Source organism: Benincasa hispida, chromosome 10 (genome assembly GCF_009727055.1).
Source record: "Benincasa hispida cultivar B227 chromosome 10, ASM972705v1, whole genome shotgun sequence".
Lineage (NCBI taxonomy): Eukaryota > Viridiplantae > Streptophyta > Magnoliopsida > Cucurbitales > Cucurbitaceae > Benincasa > Benincasa hispida.
In genome coordinates, this window is record NC_052358.1 from 21,539,975 (window position 1) to 21,561,667 (window position 21,693).

Below are 21,693 nucleotides of genomic sequence, written 5' to 3' on the forward strand. Positions count from 1 at the left end.
ATGTGACGACTTTTCCTCTGACAAAGAAACTAATTGAGTCCATTTCTGACTTCTTCACTTCCCTAAATAACATATGGTGGATTAGTGGGCTATTGAATACAAGTTCAATGTCTAGAAAGCGACCAAAAATTATTTTCTTGAACATCTCTAACTGCCCTCCGGTAAGCTTTTGCTTTACAATCTTGTTGGCATTGACAACGTGGGCAGGCAAGTTACTTGCCTGGGAAACCTATCAACTTCACGAATTTTCAAAGATTTTGACTTCTTAAATTACTGCTGCATTGTATGAACATTAAATTTATCAGTTAACAGGTTCGTACTAAAAAATCACTAACAAAACATATTGTTAAAATCTCGCTAATCTCACTAATCTCGCTAATATCGCTCTTACTAATCTCGCTCTTGCCAATCTCGCTTTCGCTCATCTCGCTCTCGCCCATCTCACTTTCGCTCGAATCGCTCTATCCCATCTCGCTCTCGCAAAACTCATCCACTACCTTGTCTGACTCTAATTATATCTTCTTCGTCCTCAACCAATACAAAACATATCGAAAACCAAAATAAAAAACAGTCGAGNCTTTCGCTCGAATCGCTCTATCCCATCTCGCTCTCGCAAAACTCGTCCACTACCTTGTCTGACTCTAATTATATCTTCTTCGTCCTCAACCAATACAAAACATATCGAAAACCAAAATAAAAAACAGTCGAGGCCGATTAAACCCCGAAACCAGTTATGAACGTGACGACCGATCAAACGAATCCAACCTAAACAAACGCAACACAACGTGGAAGACAAAAATTAAATTCACTAACCCAGTAGAGAACTTCGATTACGGCATTAGATGGACGATGATTTTGCAGAGCGAGGTTGAACAATACTTGCACGATAATTTTGAGCGGAGTGGGACGACCGTTGAGTTTGAGCGCACTCGTATAGACTAGAGGGGCATTTTTGTAATCTCATCCCGTGATGACATAAGCAGAGGATCAATTGACATTATTTTTTAAAAAGAGGTCATTTGACATTTTGGACTAAAAAATTGGGTCATCCGTACAAATTTCCCTATGTTTTTTTTAACAAAAAGAGATTCAGACATAAAATTTGTAAAATGTATAATAACAGAAAATATTACGGGACGGAAGACGGGGCTCTTGATAATGGGCCTGGCTGAAAGTGAGGCCCAAATGGCCATAGAAAAGCCCAAAAAGAGAAGCGTTCCGGATTAGGGTTTATGTTTGACGTCTATATGTACTGATTCTCATCTGCCGCATTTCCCTTCTTCTCTAATTCAAATCTGCTTTCTATGTTTCAGATTCCCAAGTAGATTCATGGCGTTTTGTTATTATTATTATTTGCTTTGAATTTATCCCAATGAAGAAATCCTTGAAATTGCAAGTGCCGTATGACGCTTTGTGAATGATTTGACATGGATCTCTGAGGGATTCTTCCTCTTATTCTTCTCTTTTTAAATGAAAGAAGATTTACCGGCGACGCCATTACCGGAAATAGTACGTAGCCAGTCTCGCCATTGCTTCGTTTCCTCTTGCATTTATTTGAGAATTTTCCCTTCGAAACCTTTTCTCCTCTTATTAGATTTCAATTTCTTCATATGTAGGTTTTCAACTAACAATTTCTCGTTACTTTTCACAAAGAAGGCTTTGATCCTTCGGCTTTCTGGATGGAATATATCCGCCATGTTGAGCAAACTCCATAGTATTTCTTCAATTTAATATTGGATGCTTTTAGGGTTCCAAATTATTAACCAGGAGGAAATTACTCGTGTTCTTCTCGTTTTTGAAGTTAGAATCTACTTTTGAACGATGCGAAAGTGCTTAAAGGCTTGAACAGTGGATTTGTAGCTTTACCATTATTATTTTTTTCTTTTTTTCTCTTTTTCAAACAATCTGTAGAAATAAATAAATAAAAAAAGAGATAAAGTCGAAGGTAGTGGAAGAACTTGTTTATTTTTTGGGGTTAAATTACATTTTTATGTGATAAGTCTGGTGTCTAATTATAAGGTTTGTCAAACTTTTATAATTTTAATTTTGTATCCAATTAATATTACTAACATATTTGATATTTGTTAGAATTTAAAATTAATAATTCAACTTACATCAAATTAGGATTGTATTGAATCTACGCCTTGGCCATCTTTTTTTATCAATAAGCCATGGTTTATTGATTATATTTAGAAAGTCAACCCAATTAGTTTGATATAAAATTTATGTTTTGGAAGCAACTTGAAAGAATATGAATATTTTTTAAACAAATGACCTAATATATAAATGTATCATGTATTTGAATTAGTTCATCGTATAATTCTTTTTGTAATTTAACCATAATTTTTTTTTCAGAAAAGTCAAAATAAAATATAATTTTGACTACGAATGAGAAAAAAAACCTAATCAAAATTAAAATATCAATATCTCAACTTTTAATTTGATAGAATATTTATTTGGTTGCTAATTTTGATAAGACATAATAAAATGGCAGTTACAACTTATTAATCTCGTCTCTACCATCGTTGACCTAAATATTAAAACTTAAATTGATTAAAAAATATCAACAGTTGAATATCAATATAAATTTATAAATATTTAAATAAATATAAGTTCAACTCCCATAACCTCAATTGTTTTACTAAAAAGAAAACCTAAGCCCTCCAAATCATCCAAAAAAAAAAAAAAAAGAATTGAAGAACCCTAACTTCCCACATATTTTATTGCATCTACAAGAGCATGGATCAAATTCTCTAGAATTATCCAGGACCCATTTTACAAATGGTCCACAAAAAAATGTAGAGACAAAAAGGATTGAAGATTGGCTCAAGGGTTTTGTTAAACTGAGTTGGGTAAGTAAAAAAAAAAAAAGCTAAACTGAAATTCAAATTCTAATTCTAAATCTAAGTTGGCGGGAAAAAACGGTTGAGATTGAATGGCAAAGTATAAAACTCTTCATTTCTGTTGTCTCCTCTGAAGGTTCTGAACTTCACCCACCATGGCATTCCTCTATCTTTCTTTGATTTCTCTACTTCCAATGTGTTGTCAAGAAACACTGCCACTACCAATGCCACTGTCACCGGCGATGAGAATATCGTGTTCAGAAACGCATTGAACTGCAATTCCGAATCAAACCCGACGTTAGAACATAAACAAACAAATAAACGAACATACGTCTTTTTTTTTGCTCAGCAGACGTTTTGGTAGAGGAAAGAATTTACCCATTCGGCATTCGTATGGACAAGCCCACGACGGGCTGGGTTCCAGTACTCGTTGAAAAACTGGGGAATGGATAATCCTAGAAACAGTGAAAGTCCTGTGATGATGAGGTTTCTCATTGAATTCATGTTTGTGAACTGGAGAAATGACAATCCAACGGAAGCTGAGAAATGCCATAAGCAGGTTTTGTTAGGTGGAGTGTAATTATGTGAATGAATGAAAGTTGGTTTGAGTTTTGATTGCGTACCGACAAGGCCGAATAGAACACAGTAAATTGCAGCAAAGATGGGGATGGGTATAGATGCAAATACAGCTCCAAATTTACCTGAAAAAGAGAACCATCGAGTTGTAAAATTGCTATCGTTGAAAGCTAGCTCGGGTTTCAAGATGGAGTTATTACGTACCCAAGGTAGAGAAAAATATCATGAAACCAGCAGAAATTTGGACAACCCTTCGACTTCCGACGCGGGTAAGCCCGAGAAGTCCCACATTTTCCCTGCAGTACACAATGGCAACAATGATTAAGTTCATTCTTGTCCGAAAAAGGGAAGAAGACAACAAATAGAACATTCATCAACTATAAAAGTCCATCTTACACAGCAACAGTTGCACCAGTGCTTGTTCCAAACAGACCATTAAGCAAGACACCAATTCCCTAGCAAGACAGTAAACCAAATTCTCATTTCGATCATGTTCGTGCAAGAAACAACAGTAGACGACCAGGTTAAACCAACCAGCTTACCTGCCAACCAATGCCTCGGCTAAGTACATAAGCAGGAGGAGGAGTGGCAATTGCCAAGCGAGATGCTGCCTTGTATGCACCAGTCGACTGTGACGACAAACATGTCAGAGTCGAGAACTTTCCGGAGCACCGAGTTTTACTCATAAATTCATTGTCAGAATGAGAAGGAGAAATACCTCAACCATTGAAACAAGGACAGCAGCCATCATAGCAAATGAATGACCAGCTGAAAATGTAGGAGGGCCCCATTGCAAAGGGTATGGAAACTTGAACCTGAAACACCAACATATTCATATGTTTTTTCACTACCAGCAACTTTAGAAATCCAACATCAAGAAAATGAATTTCAGCTCACCATGGGGCAGTAGTAATAAGATTTGCTCTGTCAGTTCGACAGCTTATTTGGGTTTTTATCGGCTTGTTCCGATAAGCCCCACTTGCAGTTAAGATAACAGAATAGATCCAAACAATTGTGACACAGATCAACACTGGAAATCTCTCAAAAATTGGAAGATCTCTGAAGGGTCTCACATGCTTTAGATACTGCAATATTACGATACTCATCAGATTAAGAAAGTGATAAATATACCAAGAGGACCGCTACAAGAGACAAACGTAGCTTACTTGTGATAATCCGATGACAAGTATCAGCATGGGCAAACCAATTTCCACACACTCCCCCAGCTGAAAAAGAAAAAATTCTCATTAAATCTATAGGGACATGATGATGGAGAAGGTCTAGAAACCCGGGAAGAACTTTCTTGACTTGGTTACAAATGAGCAAACATAAAATGCTTGGTCTTACATGCTCTACATGTTCAAGTTTAAGGAATTTTCAGAATAACTTCCAACTGAAGTTAGATAGTAAGATCCACATCCAACATTCTAATGAAAGCAAAATCTAGAAATTAAACCAAAGCTTACAGCAAATTCCTCTCATAGGACATACCACTGGAAATCCTCGTTGAAACAACCCAAGGCCAACCAATCCAACAACAGGTGCCATGCCCAATGGACTGAAGAAACTACACACATAAAGCAATGACATGATTAACAACATTGATAAGCGACAGAAAATTCCCATAATTGTCCCATTTAAACAATGTACCGTGAGAGTAAACCCCAAACTTGGCTGTAACCGAGGATGATTTGTATGCTTGAAGCTACAATTAGGGCTCCTTGGATGGCACGCATCGTATGTAAAAATCTCTGCAAACGAATCACATGGGAAGATCTCTTTCAATACCCTATCAAGTGAAGAAAAATATCAAGAAAAATGTTTGAAAACAAGGAAAATTTGCAGTTGCAGTTTTGTTTCTGCAACATTGGCTGCTATTAACACATTGACTGTGACACAAATAGCTATTACACTCATAACCATCTAATGTTAGGCACAATGGTTAGACTTGTCACATCATGACCCTTATCACTGACACAATTTTCTTTGTTCAGTAGAAATAAATGAGAATGACATCTCTTGCACTACTTTGATTGAATATTAATGTATGCACCATAAATTGCTTGACTATATTATTATTATTTGTATTCAGGGGATTTCCTCTAAGTCCCTACGAATTAAGATAGATGAAAATGAGAAACTTACTTCATGAGAATCACTAATCCGTTGCAATGAAGAGTCTCCAACAATGTAAGCTATAGGAATGACATAGGCAAAGGAGCCTCCAACTACTGCTGGTAATCTAGTTCCAAAAAGTGCTTGGAGAAGTGTATTTAAGCCAGCTACAAAAAGAAGAGTTTGTATAACTCGCGCTTTGTCTCCCTGAACAAATGGAGAAAGAAAAAGATAAAATGAGATTAATGGAGTGCAAATGAAGGCAGATGATGACTTCAAATTCTATGCACATTTTTGCTAATGTGAGATTAAAAAGAATAGATATAAAATTTGAACTCACATTGTCTCCACCCATTGCTGGGACAATTAAGGATGGAATCATCACATTGGTGCCTAGCATCAGAATGTAATTCTGAAAAGCTAGTAGGATGGTTTCAGCTGCAAAACAACACCATTTTATAAACTCAAAAAGAAAGGAAAATCAGGCATTTATTTAATCCATCAGAAAGCATGTAAAATCTGATAATTCAATTACAGGCATAGCCATTCACTTGTGGCTTGCTAAAATATCACCACAAAACAATCCTTTGTTTTACAGGTGCTAAGGGAGAAAGCTGGAAGAACAAAAGTCTTAGCCCTCCAAACATTTCAATATCATAATATTGACACAAACAAACTAGTAACCATCATTGAGATCATTCGAGACAGGAAAAAAATGCAGAGTTTTGGCAAAGATTTATCAGGGTATATCAGAAATCATCAAATGGGTTAACAATTCTTATGAATCAAATGGAAATTTGAAAGCTGGATTACAATTTAGAATCCAAAGAAGGAACCTTTAGAAACTTGAAATGCCAAGATATTCCTCATCCCCTACCCTACTGTCAGATTCCCATTCCATTTCTTTTAAATAATCTCAGCAACAACAAAACGACGAAAAAACAATTGTTTTTCAAAACAAGAATGTACGAAAATTTGAAGTCCACATTCCCACAAAAAAAAAAAAAAAAAAAAAAAAAAAATCCCAAACAACCTAAACAGAAGAAACTTGCACCATACGTTCACTTCTCCAATAAGAACACAAGCAAAAGCAGAGACCAATACAAAAATGAAGAGAAACCTCATAACAATAGAGCAGAATCCAGCATTCCCAAATTCAATTTACTTCAAAGAAAAACAACAACAACCCATTATTTCCATCATCACTATAAAAACCAACCAACGATTAGTGGTTTTCAAGAACGATGCTGAGTTGAAACAGAGAGAAGGAAATGGAAAACTGTAAAAAAAGAAGAAAAATTATAAGGAAAAATGAAAAGAGGAAGAAGGGTTATACCCCAAGGAGGGTTAGAGTCTATGCAGTACTCAAGGTCTTGGAGTTGTTCCATGGGAGGGTGAGTAATGTCAGCCATTGTTGTGGGGTTTTTTCTTTTTCTGTTTTCTCAGTCAGAGCTGTTTTTGGTGGAGGAAGAGATCAGAAGGAAGAAGAAGAAGAAGAAGAAGGTAAAGTGTATAGATATAAAGTGAACAGCAAAAGCAAGAAGGAAAAATTGAAAAAGAACAATATGCAAAGCAAAACCCTCCAACGCCAAGCCTCTCTTTGCTGTAGTTGAGAAGCCTGTTTTTTTCCTTTCTTTCCTTTCTCTCTGTGAATTGTAATTGGAGTATCATGACAGGAAATAACCCTGATTTATTGTCATAATTACGAAATAGCCATCAAAATACCATACACAAATTGGATAATACAAGCAATAAATGTGGGTACCCTAAAAAGGCTTGTCCTTTAAACCCTCAGCAGCAAACACAAAATGTAGAACAACTCAAAAAATTCCAGATTGAACATAAAATGCTAGTGCTACCCCCAAAAAAAAAGAAAAGAAAAAACCCATTATAGTATTGTGGATTTTAGTCTTTAAATTTTAATTTGAACTTCAATTTAAATATTACTGTAAAAAATCTCATCACGATTGACTATAATTTTTTATAATAAAAATACCTTTTTTAATTACGTTGGTATGTAAAAATTGTAACTTTTAAGATTTACTTTTGAAAGAATCTAATGCTTCTTCTAACAAACTCTTCAAATTTTCTATTTTATTTTGCTTTTCCATGTTTTTTTTTTATTTACCAAACAAATTTCTGATTTTTTTTTTATTCTTGAAGTTCATTTGACATCAATTATTTTAAAACGTACGAAAATTCAAAACTAAATCTGATCATGTCTATATATATATAAAAAAATCATTTAAAACTTAATATCTTTTACAAATAGGAATTTTTAATACAACAAATGGAGATGGAGAAATTTGAATCCACGAGAAACTAATACATGTCAATTAATCATTACCACTAATTGATCTTGAGTTACAAAATAGAAACTAAATCATCACAAATTTCGAGATAGAGGAATAAGATCGTTACATACAAATCTATAGACCGAAACCATTAGCGATTAAAGTTCACTTTGGCTATATCAAAATTGTATTTATTGGAAAGTGAGGTTTAGATATAGAGATGGGAGCTGACAAACAAATGAAAGTAGGAAAAAATGGAAACAGAGTTGATGGAAGCATTCAATGCAAGCAAGAAAGCATTAAAGTTGGCTTAAGGTTAATTTAATGTCAAAGTCCAATTCTTGGGAGGGGTAAAATGGTCAAATTGCATAAATTTGTAATGTCAAATATTGAATTGCAAGAGATGGAGAAGAAGAAGAAGAGCGCTTTCGGCTGAAACGGCCTCAAAACACTTCCAAAATAAATAATTTTTTTTTTTTAAAAAAAGTAATTGTATTATAAATGAAGAACAAATATTCGACCCCACTACCAGCATGGCATCTCCACAATATCCGATTCCCACGGAAAACTAAAATACAAGAAAAGTGGAATTTAACCTTTTTTTTTAAAAAAAAAAAAAAAATCTTTAAATAAATAAATAAATAAAGCTTCCAAATTAAAATCTATTGCTAAACTAAGTCTACTATATAACTCCTATCTTTCTACCTTTCATTTTCATTCCTCACAAGATAAGAATCTCCCTTGTTTCGTTTGAGGGTTATTAGGACCAAATGCAGCATAGGAGTTTTTCTTTTAGTGTGCGAGAGAATTCGAGCATCTGACTTTTCGGTTAAAGATATATGCTTTAATTAAATGATCTATATCAATGATGAACATTAATAGTTTAGAGTAGAGGGATGTAAACTTCGATATTTTTAAGCTAAAAACGTATGTTTTAGATTTAGTTTGGAATTTATGTATCTTTTAAAATAGTTGTAGCAATTGTATTATTAGAAAAGTCAGTTGTGAAAGAAAGAAAAATAATACTAGATAAATTTTAATTTTAAATTGGAAAAAACTAGTAAAATCTAGTTATGGTATTTGGCAAATTGATAATAAACTAGTGTAATTCAATTATGTAAACTAAAATATACATTTATTTCAATTATTTTTATATTGATATTTAATTAATAATTTATTATAATATAATTATTTAAATATATATACGGTTTGAATTGCAACTAGTTTTTTTATAATCTAAATTATTTTATAAGGGTTTATAAAAGGGAAAATTAAAAGGATATTGTCCTTTTATAAACTATTTAGGAAAATATTGTTGTTTTTAAACTATTTGTAAAAATATTGTTGTTGTTATTTTTTTTTTAAATAAGTCGAGGGTTGAAAATTCGACCTAGCATTTGCAGTCGAACTTTGAACCCTCGACCTTGCCCTAACATTATTATTGAGTCTGTTTAATTATCATTCCAGAGACCTTCCTCATAATTATTTGATGTGGAAAGAACGAAAGATCTTCCTCATTCCGGAGACCTTCCTCATAACACTCATAATTATTTGATGTGTTAAAAATAATTTTGTATTAGGAGAGAACGAAAGAGGGAAGAGTAAGAAAGAGAGCGAGATTTGAGAGAGCGAGATTTTGAGAGCGAGAGCGAGATATCCGTACAAATTTCACTTTTTTTTTTCCTTTTTTTAATTATTACACATTCCACCTTCTTTTTTCTTTCTTCCTTTTTTTTTAATTTTCCATTTTATAAAAACAATTTCTAAAAATATTTTATTATTATTTATAATTAAAAGAACAAAAAAAAGAAAAAAAACTCCTCAAAATCTTAGTAACAAATGTACAAAAGGAATCCAAGATCATTATTGTAAAATCTTTTAAACTATTGACCTCACTACTGTGATTAAAATTTATGTTCTTTATATCAATAATACATTCTTATTTATAGACTTGCATGTAAAGGTTTTGAGTGTTGATTTGATTTATTATGTCCCCAAATTGTTTATCTAAAATATGTAATGAATATTGAAGTTTTTTTACCTAATTTTTTAGATTTAGACTATCTGATGTTATTATTTATGTTAGTGACATTTAAAAGCTTCTATATCAAAATAATTACTATTCATAATATATAAAAAGAATAAATTAAAAAAAATAATATCTCATAAAAATAAAAAAAAATGTAAATTAAATATCTCATTTATATAAAAATAATTACAAAAATCAATGTCCCACAAGGCAGACGTCGTCGATTTCGAGCTGGTTGTCGTCATCGACTTCAAACTTGAGGTTGCTCGGGTTCTTCTTGATGTTGCTCCGGTACCTCTGCAGACGCTTCATAATATAAATATTCATCATGCTCTCCGCGACCCCGATCATGTCCATGCACGTATGAAGACGAAGGACCAGCCTCTAAGTCATAATGTCCTGAACCAAATGCTGACATCATCATTATCAGACTAACATAATCAGTTTGACTCCGCGTCTGCATCATAGGGGACAACTCTTCCACATTATGTCAACTTCATCAAACTCATCCTCTTCCCGAACAGGTCCTCTACGTCTAGGAGCTGGTGGAGGAACAATAGGTATATCGTACATATAATGAATTTCCTTCATATAGCTTTGGTTGTCACTACATATAGCAATAACCTGGTTCGGATCATTCGTAACCTCACGGAGTCTATGGTTGTTCGATCTCTGTGAATTATAAAACAATTAGACAATATTTAAAATAAATTTAAATTAAAAATAATTAGATAATATTCATTTACCAGATGACCCACAGCTGCTTCCGGACGAGTGACGTAGTGCCTTGTGATATTATTATACCAATGAATATATTATGGAGTGACATTTGTGTCAAACTGTTCAAGAGAAACCTCCACTGCAATAAACCTTGCACGATAGTGCCACTGCACTACCAAATGTGCAACTTTTTCGGACCAATCTCCAGTCCTTAGGTCAATATCATGCAGTACGGGTTTAGTATTACAAGGCGATGGGACATTCTGCTGAAAACCGAATTGTTTCATGACCCTGTCAGGAAGATGCCACTCACCAATGTGAAAACATATGAGAGAACTCATCGTCCGCCATATGTTTTGACCATTCGTACAAAAATTAGGCAAAGTATGCATAATAATTTTGTACGACTCTCAAATAACCTGAAACACAAAATATTATATTAGAGAATATTAAAGACAAATACAACAAAAATGTGTATAAAATAATCAATTAGGTTTAGTGTAATGTATCTGTTCAGGTTGAAGTAGATCAAACATGTATCTATATTGGCTGACTACATGTGTGGCTCTCCTAGTCACACAAAATTTGTCTCTCCACCTAAAATTTTTAAATTGATAATTTAGAATTTAAATTAACTAGATGAGTGATATAAAAATTAAATTGAATTAAAACAGCATACCGAGAATCGTAGGCATGTCCAACTAACTGAGCGTCATTAACATGTTGTAGCTGTGAAGCCATTGTTGCAAAAGTATGAGAGGCCCAGCTATCTCTCGAACCTCAAGTCTTGTTGTTTTGTATAGTTGTCTATACAATCATGCCAAGCATGCTCCACCTCACGAATACCGCCCTGCATCATGGAGGTTAGCTAACAGTGGCAGGAACATCAAGTGAACAAAATGACTTGATTTATCTGAAAACAGACTTTCACTTATCATTTGTAGTATATATGCTCGCGCATATCTTATGACGGTTTCCTCATCTGCATCATCTGTGAGCTCACGAAATTGTGTTCCTAACCATATTAAACTTAACCTCGATCCTTTAATCTTGTCAGCAGGTGAGTTCGCACCGAAGTACAGTTGACAAACTTCTAACCAGTCATCGTATATCACTCGGTGACCGGCTCACCATCAACAGGTAACCCCAACAATACTTCTATGTCTTGTAGAGTGATAGTGCACTTTCCAACAGACATATGGAATGTATGCGTCTCGGGCCTCCATCTCTCGACCAAGGCTGTAATCAGATGCCAGTCCAACTGAATAAATCCTAATCTGGCAACCCCATAGAATCCAGATGTGCGCAGTAGCGGTAGTATTTGAGGGTAGATCGGGATAGTGTGTTGGAGAACTGCCTCTCGACACCTGCAACATATTTCTCTAGTAGTACGATCTCGCCATACAACAGATGATTGATGAATGGACTGGTCGTACAAAACATTGGGATCAACAGGTCCTGGGTTTAAAGCCATGATCTGAAAAAAAATATTTATTTCTCAATTAAAAAATATTTGTTTCTCAATTAGAAGAATAATGTATAACTTAATTAGAAGAATAATGTACAACTTAATTAGAAGAATAATGTACAACTTAATAAAAGAATAATGTACAACTTTATAATAATAAAAAATTGAATATACAATAAATTTATTTACTTTCCATAGAAATATGTATATATATAATATATACACACACATGATCAATGAGAAAAAAGCTAGTAATCATTAATGAAAAATAACAACAATAACAGAATTTTGAATTGTAAGAGAGAGCGAGATTGTAAAAGAGAGCGAGATGTTCAAGAGAGGCGAGATTGTAGGAGAGAGCGAGATTGAGAGCGAGAGCGAGAGCATACATTCCATAGACGTTGGAGATTGTCCCATCCTATCAATCTCGCTCTCTCTTATAATCTCGCTCTCTTTTACATTCTCGCTCTTAATCTCGCTCTCTCTTATAATCTCGCTCTCTCCTACATTCTCGCTCTTAATCTCGCTCTCTCTTACAATCTGCTTCACTCACTTATCTTCCTTGTCGAGGGTTGAAGTTTTGACTTATGTATGTCAAAACTAGCGAGATTTTCTTTTCCTTGTCGAGGGTTGAAGTTTCGACTTATGTATGTCGAGACTTTAACCCTCGACAACCCTAATTTACGTATTGTTTTCAAGTTTTTCTTTGTTTGTCGAGTTCTCAATGTTCGACCTCTACATTAGTCGAATCCTTAACCCTCGACTTCTAACCTCGAACTCCCAATACAACAATATTTCTCTAATAAGTTTCAAAACAACAACATTTCTCTAATAAGTTTTGAAAACAATATTAATATTAAAGGTCCGTTCATAAAAACCGAATCAGTTAAAATTTGAGAATAGATGTAACAAACAAAATATATTAATATGGAATGATAAATTTGAGATCGATACATAATTAAGAAGGCAACATGTTTTTAGAAAAGTTAAATTTAAAGATTGGTGTCTATCAACTTTTGCACATAGAATAAAAAAAAAAAAAGTGATTATGATTGATTAAAAAATAATTTAATTTACCAAACAAAAACTTAGTCATTTGAGTTATGGTTTAGTCATGAGAGGGTGTTTAACCTTAATGTGGAGGCTCCATGACCCTGACCCACTTGGTAGAGTCTCTTTGTTTTGGTCCTTCTATGATAAAAGGGCAATTTTGAGTTTAGGGTGAGAAATTCGACCAATCCTTTTTATGTATATATATTGAGTTAATTTTACCGTGTAAGGTGGTTTAACCTTAATTTGGAGGATTTAGACGAGAGTAATTTTGGATATAGAATTTAAAATGGAGGGATTCGAGGGTTTAGATTGGAGTAATTTTGGGTATAGAGTTTAAAGCGGAGGGATTTGAAGGTTTAGACTATAGTAATTTTCAATATAGGGTTTAAAGAGGAGGGATTCAAGGGTCTAGACCGGAGTAATTTTGGATATAGAGTTTAAAGTAGAGGGATTCGAACCTCTATTTTCTTTTAAGCAAAAATAATATCTTAACCAATCGAGTTAAAATTTAACCGTGGTTTAACCTTAATTTGGAGAGTCCATGATATGGGCCCACTTGGTGGGGTCTCTTTGTCTTGATCCTTTAGGTAATAGACCTACCAGAGTAATTTTGGGATGGGGATTTTTTTTGGCAAATTTAGGAAGCAAAGAGGAGCAAGTTTCATCACTCACTTTTTGACAGATAAAAAAACTCGAAACAGCAATCATATTCTTCATGGGTCATACCAATTCCAATGGCTGTATTTCAGTTTCTTCTTCTTTCTCACCTTGAACTAAGAGCCCGTCGCCTTCTGATTCCAAAACCGTCGCTCTTTAATTTTGTATTGCCTTACGTTTTAACCTTACCTGTGATTTCTGTTTTCAAAACCCACCAAAATTTTTGAAACTTTCAACCCATCTGTATCAGATCAGTCTTGAAATGCCATCCATATCCAGGTTTGGAGTAACCCTATTCTGGTTTTATTGTTTCAATCCCAAGAATTTCACAAACCTGTGTCCAAACAGCTGCTTTCAGTTTCTGATATGCCTTCCCAAACAAGCCATTTCTAAAAGGCTCCCACTTCCAACTGTGTTCATCTTGCTTGCATTCCACAAATCCTGTGATTCACAAAGAAAGAGAGAGAGAATCTCAATTCTTTTAGCTGAGCTTTACTCTTGTGTCCAAATTACCGAACTGCCCTTCAATGGTTTCATTGAACTCTATTAATAAGAGCCTGTAAATGCAATTAGATGAAATTAACAGCCATGTGGAATTATGGATAAGGACATTACTAAGTACTACTTTCACTGTAACAAAATATTTGAGAAAATGTGTTAACTTTAGGAGTAAATTTCTTTTAAAGGGAATATTGGTACAGGCAGGGGGGTACATTGGCATTAATTATCTTTTGGAATAAAGTCAGGGTTGACAGATGAAGAATAAGGAGGATTCCTCTATCCTTATGTATTGCCTTTCTCTCTTTCTAATTTCTTTACTTTATGGCTATCTTTCTTCAGTATATGGCCCTCAAGGACACCACAACAGTAACAGCTTTCTCTTGTCCAAGGAAAGAGAAAATGAGAAACAAAACCCATTAATTTGAATCCCAAAAATAAAGTCAGTCCACACACTTGAAGGTTTTCAAATTTGAATTTGTATGTAAAAGTACCCCATTGTACGTAATGTATTATCCATACATAATTCTACATAGAGATATAGAAACCAAGAGAAATGAAAAGTTTAACTACCCGACATTCTTTTTGGGAGGAAATTGGAACCTCTGACTTTTTGGTCGACAGCATATGCCTAAATCAGTTGAGATATGCTCAAGTCGGCGACAACAAAGCATTCGTGCAAATTTTTTATTTCGTACTGATAAAATGGTGCAGCAATTAACCAGTAAAGTGATTAGGTCAATCTCTGCATTACTTGTCACTGCCATGGAAGTTGGGATTTAGTGCCATCTCGATCTCCTCCAAAGACCTCCCCTTTGTTTCCACTAAAAAGTACTTGGAAAATATGGCAGCCACAAAGGAACATGCACCAAAGCTGGCATAAACTGGAGCAACTCCAAATGTTTGGACCAAGTCGAGAAAGAATAGACCCACTGAGAAATTGCATACCTGGGGATGGTGTATAAGTTAGAGAAATAACATGACAACATAGCAGCATCAGCATGAAAGAACTCACGAAAGTTTATATCAGAGAGACTACTAATTATGGAACGAGGCAAGAACATTTTGTGTTTCAAAACTTCATGAAAGGTGTACTGATTTTGCTAATAATGGGTTGTTCTACTTGCTTACCCAGTGAACTGCAAGGCTGAATCCCATGATCTTCCCACGTGCTCGGGTGCTGCTAAGCTCGGGTATAATAATACCAGTCACTGGACCGGCTCCGATTGCGAAAGAGAAGATATAACTACGGCAATGAGCAAACAAAAGAAGCACCAATTATACAGAGTACACTCATACAACTACAACGCATGCTAGAGATGGTAAACAATCAGGAAATGCTTCATCTTCAACCTTGACATCATCAAAGGTTATTAATTCTGCAGTCCATATAGCTTAACCTTAAAAGGCAAGCAAGAAATCCTCTGAAACCAGTACATTTTCAACACATCCACCAAGACGAAAGAAGACCTCTTCAAAATACAACTACGCTACTGTCATTCCAACATCCAGTAAGAGCTTAAAACATTTTAGTCTTATAACTCAAGTAGAATCAAATGTTAGGAAAATAATATATACTCTGAAGCAGCAAGTAATGGTGCATTTTATTACAACAATATGTTAATGTGATTAAGGGGAAAATTCGAAGGAAAAAAAAAAGAATTTATTTGTGCACCAACGTGAATAGATGGTAAAGCAAAATTCTAGTTTATTTCAATGAGAAACAAGCGAAATTCGTCTATGCAAGAGACAGAAACCATAAATTCCCGGTCCATATAATCTCCACCAAGAGTATAATGATACTCGTACTAACAATAATTAAAAAAAAAATAAAAAAATTTCCTCGTATTCTCAATATCTCTCTTCCAAAACTTCTTGGAAAGAAACAAAAAACAAATACATAAGTCTGACTTCATTATTATTATTTTTTTTTATGATAGTTTATGTTTCTAACTGTTCTGCATGTCTCACCAAGCTATTCGATCGTTTTCAAAAAAAGGAGGGCATTCTAATAACTTATAAAAATATAAATCATTGTTCTCTCAAAGTTGAAATAATTAGAATTTTTTGTGATATAAGCGCACCCATTGTGAAGAAAAACGCATGAAATTCCATACATGTGATAAACGCGTATAAAAGTATCATTTTTAGTAAAAAGTTGCTTCACTAACGCATTCAACGCAGGAATCAAAGAAATTTACTAAGTGTTGCAGTTAAGGCTAACACATGGGGTATGCGTCTGAGAATGTTCGACGCATGAAAGATACACTTGGCTCGTGCAGTTCATGTCAAATCACCATTTGCAAGCATGGACATCTGACTGGCGGCATCTGAGCATTTCAGAAGTGGTAGACAGTTGTCCTAAGGTATGAAAATTAATACAATCAAATCATCAAGTTGATGAGACTTGCCTATAAAAGGAAAAGCCACCTGAAGAACCAGAGTTAGACACTTTTGATCTTAGACAGTTAGAAATTCTCTTAAGAACCAGTAGTTAGAATCCTCTGCCGATGCAAGCCAGAAGTAGGAGGAAAGACACCATTTCCATGCTGGAGAGAAGCTTGAGAAAGATATATTCTTCAACTTCTTCACCAAGTTGGTTGTAGCAAGTATTAAAAACAAGCCAAAGGGGACAAGAGATTGAACTCTGCTGCTTGACTTCTTCATTTTTATCTTTCATTGCCATTCATCATTTCATTTCATTAAGTTGAGATTGTTTGTATAAACACTTGTTATCTTTAATTCAATCTTATCTTTAGCCATTTATCACTTCTCCATCTGTTTACTTCGAAATTATGTGTTTGTGAATTTTCTAACTTAATGAGAGCATGAAATCTATAGCTTAAACCATCCTGATAAGTTGATTAAACTGATTAAGTAGTTAAGTCACTCGAGAGAGCAATTTAACTATTGAACACATTAAGTTAGTGTGTGAAGTAAGTCTATAGATAGAGTTGCTCACGTCTTTTGTCTGTTCTTTATGACCAATGCATGCACCCTAGAGATAGGATTACATGTGGCTTTCGCATCAAGAGATGCTGAACTTAGCATGAACTAAAGAATAGAATTCCCAACGCATAACATATACATTTAGATTATAAACAAGCATCTAAACCATCTTCATTTCATCTCTATTGTACTCATCTAGGCTTGCTATTCTTGCTAAGAAATCAATGCGTACCACTTATACTTTAAACCATTCATCCATAAACCCCTTTCTCTCTCTGAACTTCTAATTTTTCTTGCATGCGTGCCATAGATTAATGTAAATAACCAATACTTTTCAGTTAATTAGGAAACATCTGCATTAGATCCGAAACAAAGTATGTGTTAGAACATTCTAGAGTCCCTACGTTCGACCCTGAACTTACCAGAAAACTTAGGTTAGATTTATACTTGGGTCTGACTCGAGAGAACTTGTATGCATTCACAAGATGTGTACGCATCCACTACCAACGCATCGCCTGATTTTCTTACCAAGAGAGAAATCAATCCATCATTCATCTCTATTCATCATAGTCATTCATCGCCACTCCCTCATCATTTTAAGCACTTTTAGAATCAAATTACAAGACAAACACATTCAATCAATATCAAACAGAAGAAACAAAATGAAACTAAGAATGTTTCTGCAGTTAATAGTGCAGAGTTCTGCTCGTATCTTGAATAAAGAGTAAGCAAATACTTACGCAATAGTTCCTACTATCGATAGATTGTGACTCAGTTCTTCATCGAGCTGGAAACTAATGGTAGAGACGACAAGCAACATTGAAACTGCCTGCACAGAGGTGAAAAGTTAGGAGAATTGTGGGGACGTGTAACAAAAGGAGAACAGAATAGTATGTTATCTTTAAATTGGTGCCATCTATGGTAATATTGTGACACTAAAACCAGGACATAATTTGCATGGGTGGATAGGTGTTGTATAAAACAGTTGCCATTGCATTTCTACTCATAAGACTTTTAAATCTGGTCACTTGTGATGTGTTTTAGAATGCCCTTCCTGCAACCTTTCCCTCATACGTGGACAGTCATGTCTTGAAATATCTCTTTCATTAAACTCACCATGCCCAAATAGCTTCCAATTAAAAGCCTCTGTCTCCCTTGTTCATCCATCAAGTACAACGCACAGAGAGCACCTGTTGGCTTCCTGATTAACAGAATGAGTACATTTTCCAAGGAAAGATAATTTGCATACAGACAAGTTCGTCAAAAAAAAAAAAAAAAAAATGGATACCAGCAAAATTGGTAATTCCAATAACTAAACTGGCTAAAGCAACATTTGTGATTCCAACGTCTTGAAAGGTCAAAGATGAAAAATAAAGAACTCCATTTATGCCAGCAAATTGTTGAAGGAAGAAAAGGGAACCTCCAATGAACGCCACTGAAATTAAGCAAAGAAACTTGAAGATTATAAAAAGTACACTTGCATTGTTAAACTGAATAATCCAGCCAAGTTAAGCTCCCATAAAGAAGGCTATCATTCATAAAAGGCTAATCATATGCTTTATCACCTGATATATTAAACCTACCAAAAAGGATAATTCTGATACCTTTAAAGTTTTGTTCCTCGAGAAGCTCTGACCATCCACTGTTCAAATCACTTCCATCATTCCTTATTACGGACTGGAACTCTTCGACTGCTCTTTCAACTTCAGATTCTCCCCATAGGTCGCGGATAACAACTCTGGTTTCATCCAATCGCCCAGCCTAGAACAACATATGGAACCTCTAAAGGAGCTACTGATAAAATTCCGTCCTCTTTCAAAAACGTAAAGTTCTACCTTGCTTAGCCAGCGTGGACTTTCAACTGCAAACAGCATGCCAAATGCAATAAAGAATCCAGGAAGACTTGCAATATAGAGCATTGTCCTCCACCTGAAAGCAAGACGTTAAATTTTATCTGAAGCCCAATCGAGTAAGAAGTTCTAGCTCTCCTACTTGAAATTTCTTTACATACATATGTACACTGATAAAGTTCCTCTGGACAACTTAATATCCAAGGAAGCAACCTTGCCTCTAAAGTCTAAGGTAAAGGGCTAAAAGGTATTGTTAAGAAAAATGTGGACAAGATATCTTTTGAACAGACAATTTAGTCGCACAAGCAATCACAAATGGCAAACATTTAAAGGTATTAGTTCGTCTCAAAAGGGAGGGAGCGTTTGATAAGTTTACCCCGTCCCAATAACTTTAGTACCCAAATGGAAGAAGTTGCGTAACAGGAAGTTGTCAAATGACGGAGTTACTCAAGATGTTTATGTCAGTACCATTTCAAAAGAAAACCAAAAAGGGAGGAGCACACACACCAATGTGGATCATTCTCTGATGGAATTCCCAGAAACAGTGAGGCAATAATTCCAAGACATGTTCCAATCTGGCACAGGCCTCCGAGTGTTCCTCTATACTTAGTTGGAGCAACCTACACCATAAAAAATTATAAATGGGAGAACAGAAACAGAGAAAGAAAACCTTTTTTTTACAATACTTCTCAAAAGAAGAAGTGTTGAATCTTTTCCATTTATTTCACTTGATAAAGAAAACAATGATGCACCAAGTAAATTAGGATAAAAGAAACGGGCAATGAAATGAAGATAATGAAAGCATAAAACCAAAGGGAATAAGGTCGTATCCAGGAAACCAGGTAAATCAGGCTAAAAAACAAGAAATAATTAGACCCTACAACCTTGACAGTCACGTTAAAAAAATTTGTAACTCCGACCATTGTTTGAGTCTATTTCTCATTCAATTATAGCAGTAGGAACAAATCCTGAAACACCATCTGAATTTTGCAAAAGTTTAAGCCCATGCTTTCCTAAAGCATTTTCTTCAAAATATCTAGCATTTGCAATAGTGCTAACAGAAATTTAAATGAAAAGGAAAAGAGAGAGAGAGAGAGCTTAGAAGAAATGCACTACCTCGGAGATATAAATTGGAACAAGCACTGTATTAACTCCAATGCCAAGGCCAACAAGAAATCTTCCCCAAAGTATTTCATCCAAGGTATGGGCTTGAGCACTGACACAAATACGGCAGGTCAAACAGTGATAATCTGCTAAAGAAAACACACTGTCAGTATTCATTTACAAAGGACCAAATACCTCAACAGCGCACCAAGAATCAAGGGTATTGTGGCAATTTGAAAAGTACGCCTAAATCCTAGTTTATCAAGCAGCGAACCAGAGCTTATACTTCCAAGAAATGCACCAACAATAAAAATGCTCACAACAAGACCCTCAAGGATCGAGTTCCCCTCAAAACCAAGTTCTCGAGCAATAGAAATAATAGGACCATTCATTACTCTGCAAAATATTCATCACAGGGGGTAAATAGCTCAAAACAAACAAATGTGATCATGAATTTGAGTTTCCCTCAATCAACAAATGCCTGAAGGCAAGGTTTGGGTAATGGTAAACACTCAATTTTGAGCCACATGATTCTATCTAGACATTAACAAACAGCAGAACCATTCTCATTTCCATCTACAGAACACAAACCAAACATCCCTAATAGAGACTTACCCTATGTGGTAACCGAACAGAAAATTAGACATGGAAGCAACCAGAACATGAGGAAAAGCAGGCAACCATCCTAAATCAATTCTATTGCCATCCTCCGCTCGCAACGAAATACCTTCTTCACTCTCTGCAAAAATTCAACGTGCTGAAAATTCATTAGCAATTTACCAAATAGCTTAATGGAAACTTCACGAAACAAATATAGAACCTGATTTTTCGTTCTTCAGCTCCGGCAACTGTTTATTCGCAGCTAATAGCTCAAACTTCCTAACAGAACGAAACAAAAAACGCAAACCGGAACGTAACGGAAATGACCCATGTCTGCAAAGAGCGTAGGAAGGAGGTATCGACTGCCGACGAGTGGTGCTGATCGCCGGTGCCGGTGGAACCGGAAGATGAAGAAGGGGAATGACCCTCATGAAACGAGAAAAAGCCAAGAAAGCGAGGGAGCTGTGGTTTAGAAGTACATAAACACCCACATCACGGATTTAAGCAAAATGGTGGGTTCATCCATTTTCATGATATTTGTTGGAGAAGAAGCCATCCAGAAAAGGACCCACTCACAGACGACTCCATCGGTATGCACGTGCTTGATAGGGATCATGATGGAAGCAGTGACCAATGGAGGATGATTTTTTACTCCGATTCGGCCACCGACCGAATGACACACGACGGCAAAGTAGCGGACTTTTTAGTTGTACGGATGAACATAAATTTTGTGAAAAATTGAATAGATTTTCCCCCCTCTAGTTCTACCCCCACCTCGTTGTTCCAGTAACTAATTATAGTTCTAGCTCAAATTTTAGCTTGGGCTCTATGCTTTGTTTGTCGATTACTTTGTCACTCTAGTTTTAGTTCTAACTCACTTTTGTATTTCTTTTGTACACTTTCTCACTCGTTTTACATTTGGTTTGTTTAAGATTTG

General features: G+C 35.2%; 2 protein-coding genes and 1 long non-coding RNA gene across 8 annotated transcripts; 1 reads left to right on the top strand and 2 right to left on the bottom strand.

Moving 5' to 3' along the window:
• The first annotated feature begins 1,134 nt into the window (after nt 1-1,134).
• Nucleotides 1,135-2,012, top strand: LOC120088859. The gene is made up of 2 exons (XR_005485050.1): nt 1,135-1,509; nt 1,617-2,012. It is a non-coding gene; the product is annotated as an uncharacterized LOC120088859 (long non-coding RNA).
• Nucleotides 2,013-2,693: 681 nt separating this feature from the next.
• LOC120087686 (nucleobase-ascorbate transporter 1) lies at nt 2,694-7,385 on the bottom strand. 2 transcript variants are annotated; one of them, XM_039044546.1, is made up of 14 exons: nt 6,070-6,385; nt 5,875-5,972; nt 5,565-5,741; nt 5,070-5,170; nt 4,911-4,986; nt 4,586-4,645; nt 4,317-4,504; nt 4,138-4,234; nt 3,962-4,048; nt 3,816-3,874; nt 3,624-3,715; nt 3,467-3,544; nt 3,222-3,382; nt 2,694-3,116 (listed from the first exon to the last, which is right to left on the bottom strand). In XM_039044546.1, exons 2-14 carry the CDS (start codon nt 5,932-5,934, stop codon nt 2,904-2,906), a joined length of 1,449 nt encoding a protein of 482 aa, XP_038900474.1. In that variant the 5' UTR covers nt 5,935-5,972; nt 6,070-6,385; the 3' UTR covers nt 2,694-2,903. The 2 variants fall into 2 exon arrangements, with proteins under 2 accessions (XP_038900474.1, XP_038900473.1); XM_039044545.1 differs by lacking the exon at nt 6,070-6,385 and adding an exon at nt 6,871-7,385 and having other exon boundaries at nt 2,904-3,116.
• Nucleotides 7,386-11,532: 4,147 nt separating this feature from the next.
• LOC120087954 (probable plastidic glucose transporter 1) lies at nt 11,533-21,455 on the bottom strand. Of its 5 annotated transcripts, XR_005484736.1 has the most exons (14): nt 20,977-21,438; nt 20,772-20,895; nt 20,352-20,552; nt 20,169-20,268; nt 19,521-19,672; nt 19,038-19,131; nt 18,807-18,963; nt 18,491-18,637; nt 18,319-18,392; nt 17,943-18,031; nt 15,385-15,499; nt 14,827-15,201; nt 13,825-14,312; nt 11,533-12,054 (listed from the first exon to the last, which is right to left on the bottom strand). XR_005484736.1 is itself a non-coding variant. In XM_039044976.1 (12 exons), the coding sequence occupies exons 1-12, from the start codon at nt 21,185-21,187 to the stop codon at nt 15,004-15,006; spliced, it is 1,662 nt and encodes a 553-aa protein (XP_038900904.1). In that variant the 5' UTR covers nt 21,188-21,438; the 3' UTR covers nt 14,677-15,003. The 5 variants fall into 5 exon arrangements, 3 of the variants coding, with proteins under 3 accessions (XP_038900904.1, XP_038900905.1, XP_038900906.1); XR_005484737.1 differs by lacking the exon at nt 11,533-12,054 and having other exon boundaries at nt 13,735-14,312; XM_039044976.1 differs by lacking the exons at nt 11,533-12,054; nt 13,825-14,312 and having other exon boundaries at nt 14,677-15,201.
• Nucleotides 21,456-21,693: the final 238 nt, after the last annotated feature.

Excerpts from the sequence above, each read along its gene's own strand:
- LOC120087686 (XM_039044545.1), bottom strand. The coding sequence starts at position 6,946 with ATGGCTGACATTACTCACCCTCCCATGGAACAACTCCAAGACCTTGAG. Across the intron at positions 4,235-4,316 it reads CTTATTACTACTGCCCCATG|GTTCAAGTTTCCATACCCTT; the intron begins GTGAGCTGAAAT and ends TTGGTGTTTCAG. Across the intron at positions 3,716-3,815 it reads ACTGGTGCAACTGTTGCTGT|GGAAAATGTGGGACTTCTCG; the intron begins GTAAGATGGACT and ends TGTGTACTGCAG.
- LOC120087954 (XM_039044976.1), bottom strand. The coding sequence starts at position 21,187 with ATGAGGGTCATTCCCCTTCTTCATCTTCCGGTTCCACCGGCACCGGCG. Across the intron at positions 18,638-18,806 it reads CGAGGAACAAAACTTTAAAG|TGGCGTTCATTGGAGGTTCC; the intron begins GTATCAGAATTA and ends GCTTAATTTCAG. Across the intron at positions 15,500-17,942 it reads TCGATAGTAGGAACTATTGC|TTATATCTTCTCTTTCGCAA; the intron begins GTAAGTATTTGC and ends TCATTGCCGTAG.